Below are 13295 nucleotides of genomic sequence, written 5' to 3' on the forward strand. Positions count from 1 at the left end.
GACATCTATAAGGGGAAATAACACCTTCAGACATCTATAAGGGGAAATAACACCTTCAGACATTTCTATAAGGGGAAATAACACCTTCAGACATTTCTATAACGGGAAATAACACCTTCAGACATCTATAAGGGGCTTCTTATCTGAAACCTTTTTCTTAAATTTCCTTAACAACATTAGTAACCTCAACAAATGATTATCCTTTTCCTATTTTATCATCAACCTACTCCTATTCAGTTTATCTGATTTTTTTTGGAAGGGGATAGGCTTTTCAGTTGGCTAATATTTTAAGGTCATTTAGTAAGTATCCATGCCATATAATGATGCCAGAATATCAGGAACACCGGAACCTTTCTGTGCATTATTTAAGAACATAAGTCACAAAACCTGTGACGCCTATCATAACTAAGCATATAAGCCCAAATAATTTGGCAAATTCAAATGAAACAATTGATATAGAACTGACTAGGTACCTATATATTTTACACTTTTCTTTCCAAAATCACAATAAAATGTGCACGATTTCATAGTGGATATTCATTTATAAGTTAATCTATTTTTTAGGTAAACACTATCCAGAAATTTTAAAAAAAATGTTAGTATACCTTCACCATTGTCTTTGCCCCGAAATAAAACTAAAATCCAGTCTGTAAATTTACGAAACATGCTTCAGGTGTGTTGTAAACTCACAATATTCAAACACCTTGAATGTCCATAACCTTGTTGAAACTTTCTATTTCATTCTCTAAACTATAGACTTGTACACAAAGAGAATTCTTCGTTTATTATATATTTCATCTTGTTAAAATTTTCCATCCTTCATCAGGAAATTAAATAGGAGTATTCTATTACATATAACAAACTGACCTCGGAGATAGCAATGAATTATTCAAGAATTATATCACCATTTATTTCCTTCATCCGAGAAATAAATAAACAAACATTATGATTCAACTTATATCATATTATGCATTAATTAATCTAACAAGAAAATAGATTTTCTATTGAAGAAAAGAGATATGTTAAACGTTAAGTACTACTTCCTTGTTTATATCATATTTCCGATCTGTTTGTACACAGTGAAACTTTTCTCAATACAGATATATATATGTTCAAGTGTATATGATATGCTTTCAGTAATATGTAACTGTAATATGTTTTAAATGAAATGAGTATACATACATCATAGACAACATATTTTGAAACTTGCTATATATTGAATACCTAATCAATATATTTCAAGGATGAAACTTCTACTTATTAGTTCAGCATCAATTTTTATTGAACAGATTGCATTCAAATATGTGATATATATTTTGAAAAGCAGTGTTGTGGATATTTGTTTCTCTTGGACACAAACACTCAGCCTTAAATCTCAAATCTTTTTGTAATCTGCAATCGGTTGAAAAACAATAGTAAAGTCCTTCCATCCTTACAATTTTTAATATTTTGTTATCTATTATGGGATGCAGTACAGAACCCTAATTCTAGTGAGTAAAGCTGCGGTCTCACTTACTCCCGGCAGAGCCTAGGACCATCCCAGTAAGTTACCGGGATGATCCGGGACGATCTGGGGTGAAATTATTGTTGCGGTCACACTTACCCAGGCAGCACTACGGTAGTTCCCAACTAACCACCAAGGATGTGCTCCAGATCATCCAGGCAGAGCCCAGGTGAAGCTACGGTTCATGCCGATGCTTCCCCGGTCGTTCCCGATGACAACGGAAGAGCCCCGGTTGACCCAGGCAGAGCCCAGGTTGATCCAGGCAGAGCCTGGGACGATCCAGGCAGAGCCCCGGTGGATTGAAAATGCCCAAAATGATAACATTGATACATAATTTTTATTTTATATAAAATCTATTGTTCCAGAATAGTAATTCATGATGATTTTCTGAAAAATCCTTATGCCATACTGGATAGAAGGGAAATGGGAAGGGTTTTAATACAAACAAGTGCAATCATCGCAAATTGTCGTTATTCTTTTGAAATGATCCGGGCTATGCCAGGGCTCTACTGGGATCAACCGTAACTCTACCTTTATCCTCCGGGGCTCTGCCTGTAGTTACCGGGGCTCTGCCGGCATATACCGGGGCTCTACCGTAGCTCTACCGGCTATATCATACCCTGGCTCATCCCCGGTTTGTGTCGGCAGAGGTACGGTGCTTCCCCGGTATAACCCCGGTCGTTCCCAGCAGAGCTAAGGATTAAGCCGGCAAAGCTATACTTTCCCGGATCATCCCGGTGATATTAAATATTTTATTTCATCTGGGGTTGAATGCCGAATGTTCCCGGATCATCCCGGACGTTGCCGGCAGAGTTACGGATGTACTCCGGTTGTTCCCGGTCGTTCCTAGATCACCCCGGACGTCTACCGGGGCTCTGCCGTGATGTAAGTGAGACTGTAGCTTAACCCATCCTAAGAATGTTTCTTTGAGACAAGAAATCAGTATTTTTTCATAAAGTGAAACTGCATATTTGAACAGTCAGAAATTTCAAAGCTGCTTCCATTCAGAAAGAAACATAAAGTCTACACCTTATGACATGTAATGAACATGTGTAATGGACCCTCTCAGATATCTATTTACACCCAGGAAATTACAGTGAGGAAATGCTGGGTTTTCTTGCAAAATAAAGCTTGAAAATCAGTCTCCAAGATATAACTTGAACATGGAACCTTTAGTGTTTTTTTTAGTACGTAATATTTTAATCATGTTTTCTCAAACACTTGTTCAATATTTCAACAAGCAAGTGAACACACATAAAAGTTGATTTGGGGACAGTTCAGATAACCACTGTTTAGATTGGTAGATGTTGGGTAAATTTTTAGATAACCAGTAGACTGATAGATGCTGCAGATGAACATAGGTTGATGCCATGTAGGTTGACACTGTACATGCAGGTTGGTAAAACTGTCTTAATTTGTAAATGCTGCCTAGATTTGCTTTCTAATATAGAATCCAAACTTAATGTAAACATTGATAGCTAATGTCAGTCAACATGACTGTTTTAATGGCTCATATAATTAATACCAAAGAGAAGGTAACTAGAATTGCATGCAAATAATTCAAATATAAAACACACACATTCATGTAAAGAAATACAAAAGAAGAAAAGGGAAGAAGTACTATCTTAATAATCAGTAAATAACATAAATATCTATAAATAAATTTACTCTTATTCTACTATGTTCCTCTTCCTCTTTCAACATGTTCTATGACAAGTTTTGTTTCAATTACAATTCAATCAGATGTTATCATCTTTTTTTTTTGTTAGTTTGTTGTTTTTCAATTTCAAAAACACTTCATATATAAGAGTGTCAATAGCATTTTCTATATTTATGGAGTTACTTCCTTTTATGCTGATCATTTAAACTCCTCATTATTTATATATTTATGAAACAATTATGATACAGTCACATACTAATGCCAAAGATATACACAATGCTTGGGATAACTCTTTTTTAAACATATAACCTGTATTTCCAACATTGTAACATTGTGGCATGAATGTGTATCATATATAATTAAATGTCATACATTTCCTGGTTCCTTTAAAACAGACATGTGTGTACATATACCATATCGAAATCATTAAACAACACCTTCACAACTTAGTGATATCAGCAATTTTCTAATTTTAGTAAAACAGAGAAATTGCATATGTAATGTCAAGCTGCAAAGACAAAAGAGGGAAAAAAAAGTGAATATTGGAAACATAAAAATGCAATTATTTATTAACTACCAACCAGCTGTCCCTGTAAATGATTATAAAGAAAAATAAATTCTGAGAACCCATGCATAGTTGTTTCATTCCTTAATGTAATATTTTGTACTCCACATTCCTCATTCACTAAGTTCAAGGCCATAACATTACAAACCCTGCAAATCCCTTTTATCACCACGATGCTTTCTATGCCTCGATTGAGGGACTGCATTGTCATATATATGCTCCTGACCTGTGCCAAGGTCACCTACATCTGTATAGGTCACCGAAATAGAGGGCACTGGTGAAGTTGACCTTGGGGATACACTTGGTGACCTTGAGTCAGGTTTAAGTGACCTTGGTGTCACCAATGGTGTCTTAACAGTATTAAGATGTTCATTTTCTTGAGACCGATCTTTGGCATTTAAAGGTTTCTGTGACCTATTTTTAGGTGACCTTGACCCAGATCTGGTAGCCTGAGGCACTGTTGTAGGTCGTTTTCTATCTGCATCCAAAGCAAGCTGAACATGATCTCTGTCTAAAACAAGCAATACCAAACAACTTATACTTTATATAAAGCTGCTAATAAATATCTTATTTACTTCTAACATAGCTTGATAAATAGCTATAAAATTTATATATAATGTAATAACATTCCTGAAAAAGAATTCAACATCAATGAATCAAAATATTTTCTTCTTTGACTTCACATAAAAAAGCGAAAAAAATATGAGCCGCGTCACGACAAAACCAACATAGTGTGTTTGTGACCAGCATGGATCCAGACCAGCCTGCGCATCCGCGCAATCTGATCAGGATCCATGCTGTTCGCTTACCAACTCTATTACAAGTAGAGAAACTGATAGCGAACAGCATGGATCCTGATCAGACTGCGCAGATGCGCAGGCTGGTCTGGACCCATGCTGGTTGCAAACGCACTATGTTGGTTTTGTCGTGATGCGGCTCATATGTCATCTGTCTAAAATAAACAGGGAATCACAAGAAATTACTATGCATCACAAATAAGCATTAATAGTTCAATAGTTTTCCCAAATCACTTAAGGTCAATAGTTTTCCCAAATCACTTACGTTCAATAGTTTTCCAAAATCACTTATGTCTACCTTTAACATACAATCAAGACAAGAAAAAAAATTGTTGTCTTTGTATTTCTTGGTCACCAATATTGTGCTCAGTAGCTTTGGCGGCTGTTGTGGACTATCTCCAGTCAATGTTTACAAACATCTGCCAATTTACAAATATGAGTCAAAAGAGGAAATATAAATACAATTACAAAAGTCACACATTCTTTAATTAACTGATTAAGTCTTGGTACTCCTTCCAAGGTAGATTAAAATAATACAATATCAAGTAAAAATACAATTAAGATCATCTTTCATTACGTTTAAACAAAAATTTTCTGATACAGTACAGACACTCAGCTAGTACATTTTTTTGTACGAAGTTTTATAAAATAAAAACAACAGTAAGAAATAATTTAACTTCCGGGTTATTTTAGCAATTACACCTATTGCAGAAGTATTCTAAAAAATTCTAATTTAAATTAAATATTTTTTTAAGTAAATTTTAAAACACATATGGTCAATTCGAAGAAAAATATAATTATTTATTATAATTTTTTTTAATTTAAAAAAAATACAATTATTTTTAATTAAATATTATTAAAACGGAAAAAGTCCTTAATTGGAAATTTAGTAAAGAAGAAAATTTAAACAAGCAGTGAGAATTCTCTTCAACTTTGCATGAATTAGAAGCTTAAAAACCGTAAAACAAACACCAAGAATATTTGCAATAGAAAAGGATCCTCTTTGACTATACTTTGACACAACTATAATTAAATGCTAAACTCAGGGAAAGCAGAACAAGAGGGCCATCCTGAAATTTTAATCACTCCTCAAGCTAACTTTTCATCTAATCTTTTTGCAAGTGCAAGCGGTAAGCCTATGACAAAGAACAAGATATTCGTTTGATCTTAGCTTGAAGTGTAGTTTTCACCCAGGTAACTCATTTCCTTACATCCCTGAATCATCAACATTAAAGTGATAGTATGCCCATCTTAAGGTATATAGTTAGTGAGTATACATGATTCTTTCTATTTCATAATTAGCTTTGAATGAACTCACATGACCCAAGAAAACTTCTATTAATATCCATTGGAATTTAACATTCAATTTATAAAAAAAGTTAGGCAGTCTTTTTATATTTTGAGCAGATTTATATTTTTATCCTAAACATTTTCCAATATTAATCACCATTTTAACAGTCAACCTTTTGAAATATAATTGAGCATAATGTCACTTTAACATGTGAAAATGTAATGTTTTCATTTGATTGGATCTGGTGACATAGTTAATGAACAAAAATTACCAATAATTAACCTTGACCCATTGCTCAATAAAAGAAAAATTTAATAGAGATAACACAAAAAGATTTTAAGTCTCAGTAACCTAAGCTATAACAATATCAAAGCCAAAAACCAAAGTTAAAGGCCCAAGCAAGAGATCTTTGATAAATAAATGCTCTATGAGTCAAATGGAGCCATAGTAAAAAGTAAATTTCAAGCCTCAGTGACCTTTACTCCACTGTGACCTCAATCCAAACCTGAGGATAGCAGTGTATTAAGCAATAAAGATACATATAAAATATCAAAGATTTACTAAATAAATGAAATTTCAATGAAAAGCTGTCAATACATGTGAAGAAACAATGGAAGGAAGGTCAAACCAGCAACATTGGAACATGTGGTGAAAAAAGTAGATTGCCTTTGATGTAGAGAGACAACATATGTCTTCTGAGCAAAGATTTAGGAGCACAATGGGTTAACAAAAATAAGTTCTGTAAGCAAGCAATAGTTAAGTTACTCAAATCCAGAAAGATTTTGATGTCTGTGACATAAAGATACATTGTACTGCCAAACCCCATCCTGGATATTAGGACAGCAACCAACATACACCAATGTTAAACAAAAGGTAGTTATCTGTATATAATTGTACTAAGATAACAAAATCTTAAACATAATGAATGAAACCTGGTGAAAGAATATGACTCTTAAATCAAGATAAGCAAGTTCTATAAGTTAAAGCCTAACTAAACCTAGTTTAAATCAATCAGGAAGTAACTATCTGATCTTATGTCATTTATCTTAACCTGCTCAGATTTATTCTCAATTGGTGGTATTAAACTTATTGTCAGTTGAGTTAACAACCTTTCAGGAAATGTGTTTTGACATTGTTTTTTTTTTTACATAAACTTGTAAAATGACTATTGATTAAGGTCCGACGATCATGTACTTTTGTCAGGTTTTATACAGAACACTAGTCTTTTGCAACCTAACGTCCCCAAACCATAGGCTACACCCTATGGGGGCATAAAATCAATAGTTTAGTGAACACTTGTTACCTATCAATTTACTTCACATTATTTAGTGATTACAGTCAAATCATTTACATTTGGTCATAGATATTTCTTTTAATTGGGTTTTACATTGCACCAACACAATATAGGTCATAATAATGGTGACTTTCCAGCTTTACTGGTGGAGGAAGATATCAGGTGCTCCTCTGTGCATAGTTTTAGGCATAAACAGGCACCTGAGCAGAACCACCAACGTTCTGTAAGCTAGCTGGATAGACAAGACTAGCCAACGGACAGATGTCGAGCCAGCTCGTCTTAATTCAAACCTGAATCTATAAGCTTCAGATCAAGGAGAAAGATGTATGCATAGGTGAGAAGTGGGCAGCACATCCTCTTTATACCCAAGAATCAAATTGCATCATCTTAGATGACCTTGACCTCTGACCCTGTGACCTGGTTCATGTGCATGACAGGAAGTCTTATGATGAACATTTGTGCCCAAAAACCTAAATTCATGTTATCTGAAAATTCCTCCATACACAAGTTATGGCATGGACACACTCACACGCCAAACACTCAACAGCCATTTTTGACAACTTTGTCGAGCTCAGCGCAAGTGGGCTTAACAAAAATCCTCTGACCACTTATCATAATACTTCAAAGCATAAGCAAGACAGAGTGGTGACAACCAAATTTTGATATTTTTATTTTAACTTTGACCTCTTGTGACCTTGACCTTCATTTTGCGCAAGACAAATCAACTCACCATGGACAATATTTGTGCTGTTATATTAAAATCAATCCACTCATGTAGAAGTTACGCTCTGGACATGAGTTTTGGGCCTACCCCCAGTGTGACCTTGACCTTTGAGTGGCGGACCTGGGTTTTGTGTGCAACTCACCACCCCATCATGGTTAACATTTATACCAAATCATTTTGTAATCCTTCAAAGAATGAGCAAGATTCAGGGCCAACAAACAAATTTTAATATTTTTATTTGACCTTATGTGGCCTTGACCTTCATTTTGTGCTAAATTATATTAAAATCCATCAATGCATATAGAAGTTATACTAGAAAATGAATGTTTTATTTTGTTATTTGACATTTGACCCAAGTTACCTTGCCCTTTTACGCACCTGATTTTATTGCACAACCCCCATTTGGGAACATTTGTCCAGTTATTTAAATCTTCCCCAGAATGTGGAGCACAGATATAGACCAGGACAAATCCTGGACGCAAAACCCCTTTCCTTAATAGCCAAAAGTGGCCTTGACAAAAATTGTATAATATCAAGCAATGTTCGACTTAAAATAACACTAACTCTACTCACTTAATTTGAATAAAGGACTTATCTGTTAAAAGGGTGTCAATATTACAACATTTAAATTGAGTAAGCAAAAGGAAGGAGCCAGATCAAACAATAGCCAACACAGATATGCAGACTGGCTGACCTGGGTGATCACTTTTAACATGTTAAGATTTACAGTTACATTTAGATACTCTAAATGCCATAATTATAATGTGACAAGATTCAAAGTCAGTGTTTAATCTTAAATCAATATTAAACTGAAATGAAATACCTGTTTTTTTTATATCTTTACATGAAAAACTAGCAGATTTAATTCTAATTATTTCAATATGACCATAATAAATTGTAACTTAGGACAACAATCAAAATACACTCCCTACCTTCACATTGATTTTCCTTCTTTTTCTTTCTTATTTTCCACCAAAGACAAACTGACATTCTAGCTTGCTTTCTAACTATTTATCAAATTACATCCATTTTTATTCCAGTATATATCCATTCCACTGTCATCTTTCATTCACTGTACTGACACCACTGATTTAAATTCATAATCACCATTTTTTCAGTAATTTTCAGTTCATTTAGTTCAAACAATGATTTACATATCTCCACTACTGCTAGTCACAAATGAATCATAATTTACACACCTTTTTCAGTTCGTTTTCATACTATATGTATTAAATAAATATCAAAATTACTAATTTCCTGGAATGACCTATATTTCACTATTGTCCTGGAATGACCTATATTTCACTATTGTAACTGATACACCTGAGATTTTCAGACAAAACTGTATGCAAATAACACCCCTACTTAACACAACTTAATAAATCAAAATTATATCCTTCAATTTTTCCTTAATGAACAATATATTACTTATTGAACCTAAAGCTTTTGCATTCCATTTAACCATAAAACAATTCCATTCTTGTAATGAACATATTTCCTTTCAAAATAATATACATGTTCAGTACTTCAGTAGTAACACAGGTGTTTGCTTTATATTATTTCCCACAATGAAAAGTATACACTCTTGATAATAAAAGAACAGTCATTTATATAGTCTAAAAATACTTCCTTATTTAGGTGTTACTTATATTTCAATATTCAATCAATTATGAACTGTTTCAACAATCAACAATCAAACATACACACAGAACGTCAAGACAAATCAATTCTTTGTATTTACAGTTTTATATCCCAGTTAAAGTCTTGAAAATCAGATATCCACTAATTTTATGATTCAAAATGTATGTTATCACCAACGTTAAGGTTATCTGTACACTGGTGACAAATTTTATCTTATCCCAACCCGATGTAGTTAATGCATTTTCCTGAGAAATACAGGTTTTTTTACACAATCACCTTTTAAATTAAAGGTACAAAAACACACCTTTAAATACAAGTTTGTAATTTTCGTTTTGTTAAATATCAATTTGATTTATGTCTGAATACATAAACTTAGCTATAATTCACTATAACAACTGATTATTAAAAATATTCATGAACCATACTTTGGTTTTTTGGATGAGTGACTATATAAACAGTGGTTCAAGTCACATTTATAACTACAGCTGCTGTTAAAAAAGAATAGATTTTTAAGATGAATTAAATACATTGTTATGGTCACAAGAACATAATTATCACTGTTAGAAGAAAAATAATAAACATTTCATATTGTTTGATAAGCTATCCATTCACCAAATTAAGCTGAGCCACTTTTTTTTGGTTGGGTTTTATGTTGCACCAACACAGAAGAGGTAATATGGTGACTTCCTGGCTTTACTGAGGATGAAGAACTCTGGTGACCCTCTGTCCATTATTTCAGGTATTTCAGGTATATATGGGCACCTAAGAAGAACCATTTATGTTCCGTAAGCTAGCTGGATAGTTTTTTCACATTAACAGAATTTAAAGTCCCTGGCAAGATTCAAACCAACAGTGGTGAGGGGCATGTGGTTTAAAGTAAACGGCCTGATAGATATCACCTTGCTTCAAACATTGTCAAAAACTAGCTTGGTCAAAAACAAGCTCAGCCACTTAAACATTGTCACAGACTTGCTTAGCCAAATACAACATTACAGATTTTATCCCTGTAAGATTTTGTTGTTTTTACAATGTTTACTACACCATTATTATAATGGTAGCTCTTGATGTGTTTAAATGAGAACCCTCAACACTTCAAAACAAAGCTGAAAAAGGTAAACATAGTTCCTAAAAATTTTCCTATTTAAAGAATATGCTTGTTTTTCAGAAATCGAAGAATTCTATGCCATATAGAGCATGTGCTATGCCACAAAGAGCTTTTTTTTTTCATCTTTTTGGATGCCAGTTCCAATTTCAATTATCTGTCCCAAAATGATGTTGCTAGAACTTTTACAAAATTTTAACTTGCATAAAACATTGCTATCCTAATAAATATGCCTTTATGTAGAAATGCAGACTGTGTGAGATATACCCTTGAAAGTTACTCTTCAAACAAACATGTTATCTCCTTGGTAAGATAGCATCCATCACATGTAAATACACCCAGCCATCATAAAACACTTCATCATCTAGTAATCAGTTGTTACACTTCCTTGTTTAACCTTTTCCCTTATATAAGTGTGTTTCGACGGCTTTTTGCCTTTTGCTGTAATAATACATCAGGGGGTTGCCAGAAGGGGGATGTGCCCCCTTCTGTTTGGGGGGTTTGAAGGGGGGCGGAGTCCCCCTCATCGCCAAGAAAATTTTGGACTTGTGAGAGGCTTAAAATGACCCCAGGTTGATCATAAAGTAACGTGTAACCAACGCTGAAAAGCCTTTGACTCTATCTCAATCCATTGAGAAGTTGCAGCACTTTGAAATAAATTTTGATGGAAAAAATCGAGGCAAAATTGTGATTTTTGGCAATTTTGAGATGTCCCCTCGTTGCCATGGTAACAGGAAATTTAAGACTGAGCATGTCGTTACAAAGGCAATGGTCCACTCAACATTTGTGCCAAGTTTGATTAGTATTGAAGCATTTTTCATAGTTTCATAGCAGTTTGAACTTGTAAGAGGAGGCTTTTCAGTGAAAATGGCCATTTTTCACAATATGCTCATGGGGGAAAGGGTTAAACATACCTATAGTCTTGTAATTTACATGTCATAAAAGCACATTTTAATCACAAGGCTTCTGTCTGTAATTTGTCGCACAAGGTATTGAATAAGTTATGAACAATTTTTCAAAGTTTTATATTGCATTATGAACTGGTAAAACTTTTCTGAAAAACTTAAGAATGATCATGAAAGGTTAAAACCATACTAAGGTCTTTAATTGTACATTCATAAAACATATTTTACTCAAAGTTCTGTATTTTCCATAAATAACTGGTGAATACACCTTACTCATTATCAACAAAATGTTATATTATGTTTTTAATGTGAAGCTGGACTTTGTAGACTCAAAAATGGACCTATTAAAAATCATAAAAGTTAATCATACTGAGGAGTGGCAACTGTTATTATCAGACTATCCGATTTAAAGCTTTAAGTACCATTAAATTATATACAAAACGTTACCATAATAGAGAACAATTTCAATTAACACGTGTCATATATTGCATTTCTCAGTAATTTGGCATTCTGAATATACAATACTGAAGTTACTCCATAATAAGTTTTTCAAACTATATTTTTACGCATTATTAATTGTTTTACTTTTAGACTACAATTGATTCATTAGTGAAATTCATTATTCACCATTATCTGGAAAATGTTATCTTCTATCATTGATCTATAAAACTGTTCACTGTTTGTTATAAACATGATTTTTTAATTAACAGTAAGTTGTAAAATTCAGAAATTGCTTCAACAAATTCTATTTTTGAATGTTTTTTGCTTTGACACAGGAAAACATTGTTGAAGTCAACATTACACTTACTTGATTAGGCTTCTACATTCCATAAGTGACCCTGGTTCACTTATATGCCCGATGCATGGAACCTTTTTTAAAATCTCATATGAAAGAATTGAACTGAACTAAATTGAAGTGAACTTTCTCTCCTATAACTGTTCTTAGTTACTTACAAGAACTTTAATAACAAAATATTCAGACATGATGTTCAGGCTGGCCTGGTTTGTTACTAGTGACATAGACAACAATGAAGGCATTATGTCATCTAAAGCTCATGAAAATGTATATACCATGTCTTACATAGGTCCAGAAACCATGGGAAATATGACCATGATTAGACCAATCACCATGGCTAAACAAACATATGTCAATACATCACATTACATAGCAATTCAAGTTGCCAAAATTAGGGAAGTTTCCAAAATGTATATACATGTATTTCATGAAATTCCTTAAAACAGACAAGAAGTATTTTAACCAATATAATTATCATATTTAAGTAATAAATAATCCATGAACATACTTCCAGCCTCATAATATACAATACATTTTTTAGGTTTCTTAATCAATTTATTTTCAAAACTGGCTGTAAACTCTTATATCAAAAATAACTACATGAATTTTATGTGATAAAAAAACTCATTTATTTAAATTTACGATGCTGGAACAATAGCTATATTGTTGAACTATAAAAACAGAAACAGAATTTGTCAATGATGACGGGCTGTGACTAACATGGAGAGGAAGTTATTTCTTCAGTGTTGTACAATACAATAAACTTGTTAAAATATAAATAAACACTGGACATTATTGAAACAATATATAAACAAAAAATCTAAACATAAAAAAAATATCTACAACAATAGAAATGTGTTATAATGAAGTTTAAGTTACAAACTAGTACCTAGCACAGTTCCTAGTATAAGTAATAAGTATAATTAAAATGATTAGGAAAAAGTTGATGAAAGAGAATTAATTCAAACTGATTGTCAAAGAAATAAGTAAGACACTGTGAAGCTATAATAAATCAA

The 13295-nt window shown here is 33.0% G+C and overlaps 1 protein-coding gene across 10 annotated transcripts in view; it reads right to left on the reverse strand.

Moving 5' to 3' along the window:
- Window positions 1–13295, reverse strand: part of LOC132759982 (F-actin-uncapping protein LRRC16A-like) — a 63380-nt gene that overhangs the window by 27957 nt on the left and 22128 nt on the right. For 6 of the 10 annotated variants that reach the window (XM_060751853.1, XM_060751854.1, XM_060751856.1 and 3 more), the window contains one exon: window positions 3878–4240. The exons of the other annotated variants lie outside the window; for them this stretch is intronic. In XM_060751853.1, the coding sequence (XP_060607836.1) occupies window positions 3878–4240 (363 nt within the window). The remainder of the gene's footprint in view (window positions 1–3877; window positions 4241–13295) is intronic. 10 annotated transcript variants of the gene reach the window in all.

The sequence above is a fragment of the Ruditapes philippinarum genome, unplaced genomic scaffold (genome assembly GCF_026571515.1).
Source record: "Ruditapes philippinarum isolate M1 unplaced genomic scaffold, ASM2657151v2 ctg339_1_1_1_1, whole genome shotgun sequence".
NCBI lineage: Eukaryota > Metazoa > Mollusca > Bivalvia > Venerida > Veneridae > Ruditapes > Ruditapes philippinarum.